A 17,440-nucleotide genomic window follows, 5' to 3' on the forward strand; every position below is an offset into this window, starting at 1 on the left:
TTTTCCACGAATTTGATTTCGAGACCTCAAGTTTAGAACTTGAGGTCTCGAAATCAACCATCTAAACATGCTAAACGCACACAACTTCGTGTGACAAGGGTTATTTTTCTTTCATTATTATCTCGCAACTTCGATGACGGATTGAGCTCAAATTTTCACAGGTTTGTTATTTTATGCATATGTTGAGATACACCAACTGTGAAGGCTAGTCTTTGACAATTACCAGTGTACCATTACTAGTGTCCACTGCCTTTAATAATAGGGTAAAACTAAATAATAGGAAAATAAACCCTTGCGGCTTGTAAATTTCGGAAGAAAACACTGTTTAAATAAACTTACTTTTCGCCACAAAACTTAAAAACATGATGGACCAAAAGGAGACGACGTGTATAGCCCAGTGGCGGCAGTTTGTGCAGGAAAGACAAGACAAGACAAGACGTTCATTCCTCCTATCCGTGCTTGCATGTCTTGTTTACAATTTCAAAGCGCACACACACACAAAACGTGCTCCATCTGTTTCTGCCGCCCTCTTACTTTACCCCCTCTATAGTTTCAAGATATTATTTGGTTGCGCTGCATGAAGTGTGACGTCAGATGTTCAGGCGAGCACTGCATGTTTCCATAGGGGAATCAATGTGTGGTGAAGAGGTTTTCAACTAGTGTGGTTTAATCCCAACGAGGCCTGGCTCTTGATAAATTTTACCGAGACGAAGTCGAGGTAAATTATTATCAAGAACCAGGCCTCGCCGGGTTTAAACCACAAGGTGAAAACCGATTCAACACACTGTGATTCCCATTCATAAATACCTTTTCGGTAAAAAAAATCAACACTTATTGGTCAAAAAATAAAATAAAAAATAAAATTAATTTTTCAATGATTTATTTCAACACAACACCGGCCCTTCAGCTATGAAATGGTAAAGCTCTCCACCGCCCTCGTACAATCTGCTTAATTATTTAGATATTTTGTATCTTTCTCTAATAATTATTTCTCTTTATATTATTATGAGCTTATAGATCGTTTGGCGCTTTACAAATATCGTTATTAATTATTACTTTGATTTACTGCAAGTGCACGGGGCGGATACAACTGCATATGCAGCAGCGTCCCGGCGCGCGGACACGATTGCATATGCAAAACCGTCCGGCGGACACTATTGCATATGCAATAATGTCCTCCGGATAGTATTGCATGGAGGACATACATGTCATGCTTGCGACACCGGTTATTTAATGAAGCTGTACAGTTAGCCTGAAGTCAGTGACAAAAGGCTAGGTCCAAAAGGGGTCACTGATAGTTATGACACACATTTTAAGTCCTATAACACAAACTCATGCAAAATAAAAGGTAAGGGGGATTATGGATTTCAATAGGGACGATAAATTCTATAGACTGTCCCCCATCCCTGGACTATCAGGAATGTACATGTACAATGTATACCTTTTTTGGACTCATTCACCTACACTTTCTTGCATTAACAAGTATGCTACTTAAAAGGCAGTGGACACTATTGATAATAATAATTATTAATAATAAGACTTGTAATGCGCACATATCCACCCTGCTGGGTGTTCAAGGCGCAGTAAACCAAAAACAAAAACAAAACACAACACAAAGAAAAACAGACACAACAAAATTAGTCATTGAAAACCTGTGACATTAAAGATAAGTTTGGAGAAGAGACTTGAATTTTGCGGTACAAAGACAAGATCGAAGATTAGTGGTAAAGAGAGTTCCAGATGCGTGGCGCGGCTGAAGAAAAAGACCTGATAGCTTCTTTGTTATCAGCATAAAACGATTGATGTAGCCCACCTTGTTGAGCTGTTAATGACCCCGCTTTTAACATCGGTCTCATCACTGCCGCCATTACAGCCCACCTTCGATACATGTCTAAAACGCTAAGTTTTCAAAGGTCGCAAAATGCAAAAAACCATTGGATTCGAACTGCCTCTAGCTGCCGGGCAACCTCGGTAGTCTAGTTGGTAAGACACTGCTCTAGAATTGCAAGGGTCGTGGGTTCGAATCCCACCCGAGTAACATGCCAGTGATATTTTTTCACAGGACTCGGGAGAGTACTGAGTATAGAGTGCTAACACACATCGGTGTATGGGTAAAAACCAAAATTAATATTTAAGGAATTACTATGACACATAACAGGGCTTTGTAGAGTGTCATGGCCGAGTGGTTAAGAGCATCGAATTCAAGTTCTGGTGCGTTTTCACCGGAGTGTGGGTTCGAATCCCGGTCGTGACACCTGTGTCCTTGAGCAAGATACTTTACTATAATTGCTTCTCTTCACCCAGGGGTAGAAATGGGTACCTGCGAGGGTAGAGGTTGATATTGTGAATGAAAAAGCCTTTGGAGCGATATAAACTGTAGCCCAGGTTGTATACTCCCAAGGGAGCTGAGAAACATTAAAAAGGGATGTTATTGGCCCTATGACCAGGGCACTAATGTAAAGCGCATAGAGAATTAAGTGTTAGTTATTAGGCGCTATATAAATCGAAAGTTATTATTTATTATTATTACTAAAATGATGACTTTGTCCAGATGTGATGATTTGAAAAAATTTGTACACGGTTTTTTTTGACCAATTTTCAAATCACCACATCTGGACAAAGTCATCATTTAGTAAGCCATGTTATGTGTCATAGTAATTCCACAAATGTCAGGAATAAAATGAGGTATGTTGGAGTAGTATTGGACTTTTTAAATGGGAGAAATTTGCAATCAAACTACCACGCATTTTGCGACCTTTGAAATGTTAGCGTTTTAGACATGTATATCGAAGGTGGGCTGTAATGGCGACAGTGATGAGACCGATGTTAAAAGCGGAGCCATTAACAGCTCAACAAGGTGGGCTAACGATTAATGGGGACCTTGATTGTCATAAACATTGTGAGTAACGTAGATTGCGAAAAATGAGCACTTTTTTACGAATTTGATTTCGAGACCTTAGATTTAGAATTTTGATGTCTCAAATCAAACATCTGAAAGAACACAACTTCGTGTAACAAGAGTGTTTTTTCTTTAATTCTCGCAACTTCAACGATCGATTGGGCTCAATTAATTAATGTTCACATGTTTGTTCCAATGCATAATGGTTTTTTTATTATTATTAAAGATACACCAAGTGAGAAGACTGATTTTGGACAATTACCAATAGTGTGTGGTTTTTGTGTCTATGTGAGTTAGTATATTATGTTGTTACTATTATACACAAAGTGATAATACTGGTTTATGAAAATACCAAAAAGCCCACATTGATTAATAACATCATACCCTTTAATAGCCCTATATTTGATAATGGGTCGAGAAGATCGAGCTGAGTCCCCCCAATGTGTTTGGTACCTAGCCTACCTCCTGGATAAGAACACCTAACATACAGAACCCTATGTAGTGTAACAAGGCAACTTCACCAAGCCACCCAACATGCCGAATAATGGCAACACTTTTTATCAACAATATTATTTGGTTTGCGGTAACACCGTATGTACTACTACTTGCAATGTAGAGTTTGTTCTGTAGAGAACTGTCTTGTCATACTACCGCGAGGATAGATTTATCAGATTGTTAGAGAGACTTCTCAGTTGAAAATAAATTCCTGCGTTTACATGGGCGGAAGGTATAGACAAAATGGTTGTGACTACTTGGACTTTTTTGGTAATTATTGAATATAATTATCAGCATAAAACCTAACTTGGTAACGAGTAATGGGGAGAGGTGATAGTATAAAACATTGTGGGGAAAGGCTCCCTCTGAAGTGACGTAGTTTTCGAGAAAGCACACAACTTCGTTTGACATGGGTGTTTGTTTCTTTCAAAGTTATCGTAACTCCGACGACCAATTGAGCTCAAATTTTCACAAGTTTGTTATTCTAAGCATATGTTGAGATACACCAAGTGAGGAGACTGGTCTATGACAATTACCAATAGTGTCCTACTGCGCTGCTACCGCGGAGACTCGAGTTCTTCAATTGTTTCTACGTTTCGACTACGCCCTCGACTACTATAGCTTGCTCTACCAGTAGACAACAACAGTACACAATGAACTAAATTATAATAGCCACTGTTGAGCAAGAAAGATGATGACGATGGGTACTTGCATCGAAAGATTATAGAACTTGCATCCACTGCAAGAGACCCACAAAAGGGTCCTCACTATACTAGGACTAGTCCTCACATTGTTATGCCACCGGGGTTAGTCAGCCAAGACATTGCAGCTCATTCAATCCTTCTCTATCGACTCAATTCACAAGGTTTTCGGGGTTTGGGGTTTTTCTTTTATAAGTCGCAAGACACACAAGACCTGCGAGACCGGTCATAAAGGTGTGGGCTACAATCTTTTATATTTTTTTCCCGGACCGTTGCCACCTTCTCCGAAACAGGGTTACCTCCTTTTAATTCATACGGATCACGGATTGGGGTCATCCATCAGAAGCCTGAGCAGAAAGTACTCCCTCTGCAATTAGAACTTGTCTGTAAGATGCCAAACTCTCGGTGATGCCACTCTTTCTTTTTTTTGCAAACGGACGTAAAAAGTTGATAAAGAATACTCAAAATGGTGTTGGAAAGACCACAAGACGCCAGACTGTCGCCATGGGTTGCCGTCTTAACCATGTGGATTGATGGGGTTATATCCGTATGTATTGTAAAGACTCTAGGGATGATACTTCCAACGTTACAGGTGCAGTTTAGAGTGAATGCTTGGATAATTGGTTTCATGGTATCCATGGTAGCTGCAATGGGAAGTTTGATAGGTAAGTATTTTGGATACTTTCTGAACAGAACACAAATTAAAAGCTCACAGATTTAAAAAATAATAAGTTACAGGGTTTACAGATGAATGGTGAAAGACTTCCCTTGTAATACTATAGGTTTTCTCGGTCAATTTCGTAAAAAGAGCAGCCAATTTAACCACCAATCTATTGTATTTCGCGCGAAATCGAATGCTACTGAAAAGGGTCATTCGTTTTTGTTCTATGATTAGTCAAATGTAATGTTGCGTCATTCGATTTAACAAAATAATAATCATTCAATTTAGCAATTCATCAAAGCAGCATTCAAAATCACAGACGCTTCTTGAGGCGTGTGTGTCACGAGAAAGAATGTTGATATGCTAAATTGAACAGAGTGCTAAAGGAATTTGACTCGACTCAAAACGAAACTGAATGGCCGAATTCTGAATTTGAAACGCAGTAACAACTGAAAAGGCAAAACAGCTTTAATTCGAACGCATGAAAATTAAATTGACTGCTAAATTGCCGAATTTGACCGAGAAAACCTATATTTTTCCATGAAATGCTTATACTTTTTGAGAAAACATTAGAACAATATTAATTCTCGATATCGAGATAACGGATTTTATTTTAAACACATGTCATGACACGGCGAAACGTGCCGAAACAAAGGTGGGTTTTCCCGTTGTTTTCTTCCGACACCGATGACCGATTGAGCCTAAATTTTCGCTTGTTATTTTACATAAGTTGTGATGCACGAAGTGTGGGCCTTTGGACAATACTGTTAACCGATGTTGTGCGATTGCAAGCAAGAAGTTGCGATATAATAATGAAAGAAAAACACCCTTGGTACACAAAATTGTGTGCTTTCTATGCTTGATTTCGAGACCTCAAATTCTAAATCACAGGTCTCGAAATCAAAATTCGCAAAAAACTACTTCATTCTCGAAAACTATACGTTATACTTCAGAGGGAGCCGTTTCTCACAATGTTTTATACTATCAACCTCTCCCCATTTCTCATTACCAAGTAAGTTTCATGATAACAATTATTTTCAGTAATTACCAATACACCCGTTCATAAAACATGATTGTGTAAAATTCTTAACGAGTTTATCATGTTGACACCTGCTCACATGGTTTGTAGAGTTCAAACATACACCCAAATCTAAGAATGTTTGAGGTTATTTATGTGAAAAAAGTGGGTACTTAATTTATGCTTGTAGAAGTTTGTAGGAAACCTAAACACTGTTTTGATTTAAAAACTTTGTATTGTTTTCAGGTCCTTTTGCTGTGTTGTTTAAACAGTGTTTCGGTGTTGGTGTTTCCATCATAATGTGTGGTGCACTAATTGGCACCGCTGGTGTCGCTGCATCGTTCGCTACGTCCGCATATCAACTCGCTGGTATACTCATCCTCCTCGCAGGTAAGCGTTTATATTGTTCTTAATGGCCGATACTGACATAATTCTAAAATTTTGAATGAAAGCTTTCATTTTGAAAAAATGGAGCATGGTCGACTAAAAAAAATGGGCAATTAGAGAGCTTCGTCAAAGGCTATGATGGTCAAGTCAAGTTGCTTACTACGGGGAGTAGCAGTCGGGCAACCAGCAGTTCGCGCGAGAGCAGTGGTCTCGCGAGAGCACCGCCACTATTATTAACGACTTGTCCACAAGTCTTGTCGCTCACTCGAACTTAATCAATGTCACACACCACTGATTTCAGACTGATTTCTCCCCTGTCTGTTTGTAGGTACCGGAATGGGTGTGTCATCAGTCCTGACCAAGGAGTGGGTCGCTCAATCATTTCAAGAAAATTATTCAACGGCCATCGGCATTGCCCGCACAGGCTCTTCCGTTGGATTCTTCGTGTCTTCTTTTTTGGCCCAACTTTTCCTAAACACCTACGGATGGCGGGGAGTACTTCTGCTGACGGGAGGTATCTCATTTCATCTCACAGTGTGTGGCTTTCTCATTGTTGCGACGAAGCATCGATACAAATATAAGCCACTTAACAGGAATGATGACGCAGGCCCGCCTTCCTCATCTCCAGAGGATAGTTGTAAACCGCGTAGCTTTGTAATGTGGAACTATGTCTGCATCAACCTAAAGCTTGAATTGCTTCTCGACTTGCACTATTCGCTGGTATCCGCCGTGTACTCAATGACTCTCTTAGTGTGGAGTTTATGGACAATTTACTTCGTTTCCCTTGCCACCTCAAATGGATTCACCACGAAAGAAGCTGCACTTTTCGTGTCTGTAGGCGCCGTTGGGAGTCTATTCGTCAAGGTATTACAAGGATTTTACATCGATCAGATATTGATACTTCATCGTGAATCCTTTCAATGTCTACACGTGGTAATGATCTGCATCTGCGCCTGTACTTTTTACCTCACGCCAATCGCGACATCTTATTGGGGCATGATGACGTCATCGTTCGTATATCTCACCGCTGATGGCGTGCTCGTGTGCATGAATGATACGCTTCTCAAGGAGACCATTGACGTGGATAAGTTAGTTGGGGCATACGGGTGGATTGCTCTCCAGGCTGGGGTGTTGAAATTAACGTTCGGATTTGTGCCGGGTAAGTGACAAAATCTTAAGGCCAAATAAAAAGTAAAATGTTTTCAACGGGCGTCCCGCCTTTTTGAAAAAAAAGGAGAGGCCCTTTTTTTCAAAATGGCCGGCCGACACAATTTGAAATAACACAACCGGATGAGCTTTTTATTTTGTATCTATTTTGTCTGAGATCGGGTGGGCGAGGTGCGTATAAAGCTCGCCTTTCACGTAATGTAGCCCTGCCCGCCCATAATAATAACAGTTGTGCGTTGGTACTTTAAGCTCATATGCCACGAGGGTTCTCCTCAGGGCCACTTCCTGCCTCCGTAGAACAGAAAAACATTTTCTGGCTGTGCTCCCCATGTTCCTGACAGATACATCATCCATTGCATGCCAGCATGCAGTTTTAACACGAACACGTTGTGTAGTATACATGTCCATCAGGCTTTTCTCCTGGCCCTCCGGTTTTCTCCGGAAATGGTGTGGCAGGCAGTCGTGCCCTTATGCCAGCAGCTCGAATAGCCATCCTTTTCGCAACTCTGCCTCTCGATTGCAAGGATGATTAGCCTCCCGGATTATAAGTGGATATATTATTCTCGCCCCGCCTCCAAAGATTTGTAAACAATTTAATGATTATCCCACATCTTGTCTTTCTTGTTTCAGGAGTGATCTATGACGCTTCAGGGAGTTACGGTACGGCGTTTATGTTGATAGGAGGTCTACATATCTTCTCACTTTTAGCCGTTACAACTCTTCACTTTTCAACGAATGATAAGGGGGCAAAATAAGTAAAGCCTTAGACGTCTGTCGCGGTGATAGCTTTCCGACTGCATGCCCCGCAAGACTACTGCTCTGCACGCCTATGGTCCCAGCATGAAGCTCCATTGTCCCACTAAATGTAGACTTGACTCAAGTCTACTGTAAATGGGGAGTAGAAGTCGGCAACCAGCATGCTGCAGCAGTTCGCGCGAGACCAGTTATCTCGCGAGAGCACCGCCACAACTCGACCATCTCACCGAGGCAGACCATTAACGACTTGTCCACATGTATATAAAAATAGCCTGAACATGTTGACGTCCAATGACACCAGCGTGTGGCATCCGAGCTTGCATCAATCATGGGTCCAATATCACCTTTCACCTACATTCAGCTTGCAAGATTCCACAATAACTGGAATATGTATTGTCGTCTTGTCACTCAATCAGAGCTATTCTTGATTTGTGCAATTTATAGACATTGTTTGCATTATGAGGAGATTGTCAGCTTGGTGTTAATATCCCATTGCGAGAGTTGGCCGAGTTCCCTTAGTGGGAAGAAACAAGCAAACACAAACAAACAACATAACAAACAAACAAACAAACAAACAAACAAACAAACAAACAAACAAACAAGCAAACAAGCAAACAAGCAAACAAGCAAACAAACAAACAAACAAACAAACAAACAAACAAACAAACAAACAAACAAACAAACAAACAAACCAACCAACCAACCAACCAACCAACCAACCACCCAACCAACAAACAAACAAACAAACAAACAAACAAACAAACAAACAAACAAACAAACAAACAAACCAACAAACCAACCAACCAACCACCCAACCAACAAACAAACAAACAAACAAACAAACAAACAAACAAACAAATAAACAGGCATGGGGATACACAGTCAAATCCTTCCACTGCATGGTATACATGTCCATGTACAGTGTTATTTTTTATTTATTTAATTAGTTTTTTATTTTTGCCACAGTTACAGTAGGTCCTACTTCGAAGTGAAAAGTTTCTTAAAAATTGTTATACTGTCAACTTAAACAAAACACAATTTAAGTTTAAAGTAGACCAACATTAATAAATTTCATTGATCGAACAAAAGGTCGGCAACTGCAGGATGATTTTCGTTTGATTTTATGTGTCGATTTCTTTTTGTTTTGGTAATTTCTTGTATATCGGGTTTTCAAGTTCAACTCAAAAGGTCACGGTATAATGTTGGCTGGTATTTGAGTCTTTGTTGTGGTGAGTACTTGGTTTAGTTAAGTTTTGTCCTTGACCTTGGGACATTTTCCATGTCGTATACTGTGGGACACGCCTTGTTTCTGTATTGAAGTGTAAACTCTCACCGAAAAAAAACGAGCATCCAATTAAAAAAAGTTGTAGGTTTGACTGTGCGCTCCACAGCCCAAACACATAACATGGAACAAATAGTGCGCCGGGTGAGGGGGGGGGGGGGTTCCAATTGTTAAGGCACTACACAAGGTTTAGTCAATAGTCTGAAAGTTTACTGATTGGAATCATTTGATCATGGTTGATCATCCAAACCAACAAACATAGAAAACTTCCTCTGCAACTATGGGTGCATTCGATTAGCTTCCCTGAGTCGACCCCGATGTGGCGTACATTTTTTTTTTCAAGGACGAACGTGGGCACACAATTACCCCACGTTCGTCCTCGAACCTGGAAAAAAACCCAGACACCGTCACCCCAAGTGATCCTATCCACAAGTGGGGCTCTAGGAGCTGGCCCGAGGTGCACTGACGTCACTACGGGAAGGCTCACGTGATGATGCTTCTTGGGTTTTTCTAGGTGGAGCGTGGGTGAACATTTGCACACGTTCGTACTGGAAACAACATAGGCGACTTTTCCAGGACGAACGTGGGGTAATTGTGTGTCCACGTTCGTCCTGGAAAAAAAATAAAGTACGCCACATCGGGGTCGACCCAGGGAAGCTAAACGAATGCACCCTATGTTTGCGTTCAGCTCTACCAGAATCATGTACACCATAACATGTATATCTTTTTATTTTATTTTTAAGCATCGATCCAAAGCAGACAGTGTTATGTGAGGCATAAACAAGCACAATATAATAATAAAAAAACTGTCCAAAATAAAAATTTGCCAACAATAATTATTGTGACGAAATTATTAGTGTTATAACCATGATGAGAGTGGCTGCTTATTATAGCGCTCATTTATTATCCTTATCCGTTACTGTGACGCTCCTGGCGCTGTAAATTTCCTGCAAGTGTGTGGGAATTATGAGAACTGCTCCTTTTACATAGCACCATGTAATGGTTCACAAGGCGCTGATGTGCAATCAGCCATGTCAAACCAGGAACACTGGGCGATCCCCTTCTCTTTTCGATACGTGCACTGGGTCCTTTTACGTCAGCGTTCACAGCACACGGGGCCAACGGCTTCACGTCCAGTCCGATGGACGAGCTTCACGTCCAATCCGATGGACGAGGCATCTTGCTTTAATGACACATGACTTGACACGACTGTACCCGAACCCACAGTCTGCTGATATGAAACACCAGGAGCTCAAGTCCGGTGCTCTTCTGCTCGGCCACGATACGACACGATCTCTTCATGAACATAGTACCACGTGATAGAGGAGGTCAAAACACGGGGGTTGGACACCATGTCCCTCACCCTTCAAAAAAGGGGACGGCCAACGATGAAGCATTTGGCCATGATGAAGCCTGTGTTATACGTAGGGGCAGGAAATTATGCATTATAGATGCTCTATCGAGCAATCTTGCAAATTGGAGAAGAGGTATTTTGATTAATCGCCCCCTTCAAAAAAGAGGGGGGGGGGTGTTTCCCCCATCCCCATGACGGGACACAGGGGTTTGGTGTTACACAGTGCAATACACGAGCTTCATGATATTAACGGAGGTCAAAAACACTCATGGGGGGACATTTTGATATTGTGACCCCACCCTTGAACAGTCGGGGAGTCCCCCTGCGCCACATTGAATGAATGTATGAACGAATGAATGAGATACGAAAAAACCTACCTGTGAAGAACAAAACCAGAAAAACAGTAAGCCCGATGGCGAGAGCGACTGCAATGGTGACTAGAAGCACCAGAGTCCAGAAGATACAGAACTTTCTCGGGTCGCGTTGTTTGGGCGGTTCTTCCCGGTAGTAGACGGATTGCCTTTCTCTGCGTCCGTAAGACGGTTGGAAAGTCCGGGTTCTTATTCTATCTTTGTGGCCATACTGGTAAACGGGATCCTCAAAGAAACCACTACCCCGGATCGCCTATACAGAAATGTTTTAAATTAAATTTAACTTCATGGGTGCCGGGTTTGAAAGGCAAAGTCACTAGATCTTTAATGGCCTGAACATGTTGACGTCCAATGATTAATTTTCCCCAATCAATGTAACCAAATTGAGGCTGAAATGAGAAATAGTCTGGTTCCTTTCTGTCTAATTTTTACTGGCACTCATTACTGCTATGGGCGCAGGGAACATAACCAAGATGGTTGCAACGTGGTAATGGTCTATAGGGCTGGCCTACCTTTGGTTTTTGAGCAGTTCGATTATTTTAATCCTATATTAAAGTAGGTGTAAAATTAAACTAATAGGTCTATGTGAAAATTTCTTTTCAAAAGTTGGTTTATTTTTTGAGTTATCGCCAAAAATCTGGAGCGAATCTATAATCATGTTCACGCAGGAAAATGTTAACTAAAAACGTATGCTAAAAACGTGAGATCTTAAAGGAACACGTTGCCTTGGATCGGACGAGTTGGTCAATAAAAAAGCGTTTGAAACCTTTTGTTATGAAATGTATATGGTTGAAAAGATGTTTTAAAAGTAGAATATAATGATCCACACAAGTATCACTCAAAATTGCACGGTTTTCATTTTACGTCGCGAGTTAACACGGTCGGCCATTTATGGGAGTCAACTTTTTGACTCCCATAAATGGCCGACCGTGATAGTCGACGTGGTAAAACGAAAACCACGCAATTTTGAGGCATATTTGTGTAGATTATTGTATTCTACTTTTACAACATCTTTCTAACCATATCAATTTTATAACAAACGGTTACAAACGCATTTCAAAGACCAACTCGACCGATCCAAGGCAACGTGTTCCTTTAAAGACCCTGATGGACACTATTGGTAATTGTCAAAGACCAGTCTTCTCACTCTCTCAACAGTAGAGTCCATGGCCTTTAACAAGACGTAGTTTGGCCAGTCCCCGCGACCTTGTTTAGGGGACAAGAAGAATGGACCCGACACTTTACTGAAACACCTAAACAGTTACGATCATTACTTACCCTATCACCTCGCCGATAATCGTGCCTGTCTCGGTATTCGAAATCCATGATAAGTGGAAAATGTATATCTACTGTCAATAATATTTAGTTGTACGCATGAGATACCAGCTTCCACTCTACGGATACATGGTCAAGATATAGGAACCTGGGATGTGCATACAGCAAATGTTTGTTACAAAATGGGGGATCATGCATGTATATGTCAAGTGTATCCCGATGGCTTTTTTTCGTGTGTGTTTATTGTATCGGTTCGGTACTCATTATCATGGAATAGGTTTTATTATGCACCTTTGCGTTCAGTCGAACTATTCAACCTTGAAAACGTGGGACAATCTACCCTGTCAGGTTATTAATTTTATTTTTCATTTGTTGAGTTTTTGGGGGAGGAAACATGAATTAAGTGAAGCTTACAAAGTAATTGTTGCAAACAGTGTGCAATGTTCCTAGAAATCACCTGACGTCGTTGTATGTAGAGACAACAATGTCAACAGGCCTAGTCTCGAGGTTGCCTGTACGTGACTTGGCTCACATTCGAAATATTATTGTGTCAAAGCAAGCCCGGATAACCGGGGGGAGGGTGAAGGGTGATGTGCCTCCTCAGAAGTTTACTTTTTTTGTAGGGATATTTCAAGCCATTTGGTGCCCATTTTTGTTTGTTATGATATTGGTTGGTGAATCTGAAAAACAACTCATCTTACAGGGGGGTTGGGGCGGGGGGGATATGTTAATGATGGAGCATGCGAGCGCAAATAGAAGCCTTTACGGCGTGCCGCGAGCAAATTTGGCTTTCTAGATGCACTAGGGTACCGTAACACTCCTGGGCCATAGAGGTCTTCTTCCTTTTTTTTTTTTTTTTCTTTTTTTTTTTTTTTTTTTTTTTTGGGGGGGGGGGGTCTTATGTGCCCGGATGTATGGCCGGGACAAAGAGTTTTGGTCTTATGGTGTTACACTCTTTCTAACATGGAAACTGCTTTATTTTTGATAAAGGTGCTTTGTATGCTAGATACGCCTACCGTACCGCGATTATATAAGACTCAGTTTCAGCCAGAGGCAGACGATGTTTTAGAACGAAAAGTTACACAGTTATAGGCACTGTGGACACTATGCGTAAGATAAAAAAATGTCAAGGATCAGTTTTCTCACTTGGTGTATCTCAACATGCATAAAATAACAGACCTGTGAAAGTTTTAGCTGTTGTCGGAGTTGCGAGATATAATAATGTAAGAAAAAACAGCCTTGTCACACGAAGTTGTGTGCTTTCAGATGCTTGATTTCGAGGCCTCAAATTCTAAATCTGAGGTCTCGAAATCAAATTCGTGGAAAATTACTTCTTTCTCGAAAACTGCTTCACTTCAGAGGAAGCCGTTTCTCGAAATGTTTTATAATATGAACCCATTACTCGTTACCAAGTAAGGTTTTATGTTATTGAGTTATAACTCCACCACACTCACCTTCAAAGCAGCTGACCTAAAGCGCTTCGATGCTTTTGGCAGAATGATTTGGCGAACCCTGCTGGGCATAAAGTGGTCAGACTTCATCACAAATGAAAGGCTGGCTGAACTGATTGGTGGACGGTGGTGTCTCACGAGTGATGAGGTCTTAAAGCGGAAGGCGAAACGGTGCGCTCATGTGATGAGACAGGGAGGCCTACCCAGCGCAGCTATAGATGGTCTGCCTACATGCACAATTCGAGGCAGAGGCCGCCCTAAGCTGCGCTGGATAGACAACGTCACAAAGTGGAGTGGAAGAAGCGTCAAAGAACTGAGACGAGAAGCGATTGAAAGACACCAGGTGATGGCGACAACTCCAGGAGTGCGCCACCATTACAACCTGAGGACGAGGCGGCCACGGACGCAAGTCTATGCCGAATGATGATGATGAGTTATAACCAAGTGTCCACTGCGGCCTTAAACTGGTGACCATAATTATTTTATTCTGATTGGTTCGTCGCGCTCACTGTACCGCGGTAATAGTATGGTATTTTATCCTATTGAGAAAAGGTCATGAAATGAAAATACGCCGTAATTAACAATAATATTATATTCCATTTATGAGGCCGTTTTTATCTCCTAAAATATGCTGAGCTTTGGGTGAAAAAAATGCAACGTGTCTCTGTAGTAAAAGTAACTGGACACTAATGGTAATTACTCAAAATAGTTGTGAACATAAAAACTTACTTGATAACGAGAAATACAGAACTGTTGGTGGTTAAAAACATAGTGATAAACGACGATGTTGAGCGCGTATTTGGTCTCTAAGGGCAGCGTTGGCGCTAAATGTTATCCCGAAAAAGAAAAAAAATCTCCTTTACTTAATAATTAATTATTAGAACATTATAATGTAATTATACGTCGTAGTAATTAACAGCGCACGTATCTAACATAACACGGGCACCACATCAGTACTTTTGGTGACCTGTTGCCTCCGTTTTAATTGAAGTATTATAAGTAGGATTTGAAACTTTGCATGGTGAAGTTTTATAGCCGGTGTACCAGAAGATTCTGCCCCTCCCCCTCCCCCCCCCCCCATCCCCGGAGATTCGGTTCCCCCAACACGTAAAACTGGGTACAAACTTCTTCTGATCGCCCCTCTTTTGAATCCTCCTCTTACAGACCATCACGTTACCTATGAGGTGGATCGAATCTCCGGCGGACAGAATTCACTGGGTCACTGGGGTGGATTTCACAAAGGTAGTCATAACTTAGCCCTAGGCAATGCTAAGAGATAGGTCTGGTCCTAAGTTAGGACCAGTAAATCTTCCTTATAACTTAGGACTGGTTCTATCACTTAGCATCATTGCCTAGACTAGTCCGATTAGGACTACCTTTGTGAAATCCACCCTGGAAACGCACACACGCACACTCCCAAAACACTGAAATGCCAAGCAATCCATCTTGTGAAAAGGGGACCCTTTTGGGGTCGTTTTTGTATCGATCCGGGAAGTATGGTGCACCAGCAGATAACAAACCGTTTTCATAGGCACAATGCAGCCCCTGGGGAACACAACAGGACCCATTCAAGAGTCCACAAATGAATCCACTATTTTGATATTTTGGTTTAAACTTACATTGATTCACCCTTTGTATAGCAAACCAGCGATATACACCGGTGTGTACGTGCCGAAAAGTGGCGCGATGATGTGATACAACGGATTCAATTTCAAATTCAAATCGTATGATGCAATCAGAAAAAATGCACATGGCAAAAAAATGATTAAAGCTCAGGACGAGACAGTAAACATCTTCAAAACAAATAAATAAAAGGAGTTACATTAACAATAATTTTTGACAATGTATTTGAACGAATTGGCAAGAAATTAACTTGCCAAAGAAATGCCAAACAGTGCATTTTTATTGGCGGAACCTTTAACGTGTTGACGCACCTCGAGCTTTTCTACCAGCCTAGTACCAATACGAAACCCCTAAACGTGCGTATGCCTAATATTATTAGCGTGGAAAGCAAATTCATTATTTATACGGATTTAAGGGCCTGGGTACTTTTTCGTAGGACAAACACAACGTCCACTATTTAATTAACATTAAACTTTGGTTTGAAGAAAATGATAGGAAGCGTGTGCCTTCTGTAAGTTTGTTGTTTGTTTTAGAAATGAGTGAAAGAAGTCACGAACACTGATCTACAGCATGTAAAACGTATTTTTTGACACTGTTTTCGAAAAACTACAGCACCTCAGCTAGTCTTGTCAATTAAAACTTTGTAATAAGTTTAATGTAAATCTGTAGACAATGTGTTTTGTGTCCTACAAAATGTCCCCCGATTCTTTAAAGAAGTTTAGCTTATGTCTCTGTGTATAGTGCTGACTTTAGTTTCAAAACAGTTTTCCCCAAGTTCCGACAGAATACGCTTGAGAAACAAAGTCTGAGTAGCAGGTCAAGGACGTTACCGGCTGAATTAATTACAACAAAGCCCGGCGAGCTGTCTTTTTACGCTTTTTATTCGGAGGTTCCCTGTTGTACACAAACAAAAGTCTCAGTCTTCGTCAGTAGATGTGTTCGGTCTGGGAGAGATCTAGATTTATTGACTGGGGAGCTCGGCGGCTTTGTTTGTTCATAGAGATATGGTTTGTTTGACTGTTTGTTGTTGCTTGTTGTTGACATCCATCTTGTGTTATTTGATAGGCTTTGAAATAATTATAGTCCCTTTTTCAAAAGATTGATAATCGGACGGGGGATAACACCGTATCGTAACGATTTTTTTTTAGGGAGAATAACTTCCAATTTACTCTCAAAAAGCTGTGAGACTATTCCGAGTATTGTTTCGAATGTGTTTAATATTTAATAGTTTAGCATCGCACTGTATGATATGGAAACGAGGTACGATTAAGTGTCTTCCGAAAATGTACGAATTATCTTTACCCCATCTTATCCCAATCCTAGTCAATTCTTTGTTCAACCCCAATAATCATTTCAAAATTTACCCAGTCAGTTTCACTTGTGGTTTATATTAGTTATCTTTGAAGAAGGAACGATGTGCTTTGCAAAAGGTGTACGAAGTGTCAAGGGTAAAGGAACGAGGCGCGTGTCCTGCACCCATGATATGGGAGTTTATTAGTGGTGTACCTCAACTTATTGTGATAGCGCCCTCTTTTGAATCAACGTCCGTGATAAACTAGACTTACTGTTCGCTCGTCCCCAGCGCCTTGCTTAAACCAAAGGCGCTGGGATGGGCAAACGTATCATGCACTGTCATTGGTTTAGAAATGCGCAGTCCCATCATGCATCACACTCACTCTGCACCATATTTCTATGCACTGTACGCATGACGTACTTCCTAAACAAGAATCTGTTCAAGCGATTAGCCCATCCCAGCGGTCCTGGATTGACTGGCCGCTGGGGCCGAGCGAAGACTTACTGGGCCTCTATGTTATGGTTCAGGCATGGGACCTCAGGCATAGAGTTATATAAGAACGGGTTCAGGCTACTAGACATGGCCCCTGTCTTTCCGTCTTTTATTTATCCGCAAGGATGATCACGACCCTCGCAGTTTGACGTCAGATGTTCAGAATACGTCCGTGACCTAGGCTAGACCTCGAAGGATCCCGGGACAGAACAAG

The 17,440-nt window shown here is 41.2% G+C and overlaps 2 protein-coding genes across 4 annotated transcripts in view; one reads left to right on the forward strand and one right to left on the reverse strand.

Annotated features, from left to right (window-relative positions):
* Positions 1–12,542, reverse strand: part of LOC139949860 (uncharacterized) — an 86,657-nt gene extending 74,115 nt beyond the window's left edge. For 2 of the 3 annotated variants that reach the window (XM_071948416.1, XM_071948418.1), the window contains exons 1-2: positions 12,370–12,542; positions 11,098–11,344 (exon numbers count right to left, since the gene is read on the reverse strand). In XM_071948416.1, the coding sequence (XP_071804517.1) occupies positions 11,098–11,344; positions 12,370–12,417 (295 nt within the window). In that variant the 5' untranslated portion in view covers positions 12,418–12,542. Of the gene's footprint in view, positions 1–339; positions 459–11,097; positions 11,345–12,369 lie in introns of those variants that run through there. The other variant, XM_071948417.1, reaches the window with a different exon arrangement.
* LOC139949889 (monocarboxylate transporter 12-like) lies at positions 4,329–8,660 on the forward strand. Its single transcript, XM_071948454.1, has 4 exons — positions 4,329–4,760; positions 6,021–6,164; positions 6,490–7,320; positions 7,959–8,660. Exons 1-4 carry the CDS (start codon positions 4,562–4,564, stop codon positions 8,081–8,083), a joined length of 1,299 nt encoding a protein of 432 aa, XP_071804555.1. The 5' UTR covers positions 4,329–4,561; the 3' UTR covers positions 8,084–8,660.
* Positions 12,543–17,440: the final 4,898 nt, after the last annotated feature.

The sequence above is a fragment of the Asterias amurensis genome, chromosome 17 (genome assembly GCF_032118995.1).
Source record: "Asterias amurensis chromosome 17, ASM3211899v1".
NCBI lineage: Eukaryota > Metazoa > Echinodermata > Asteroidea > Forcipulatida > Asteriidae > Asterias > Asterias amurensis.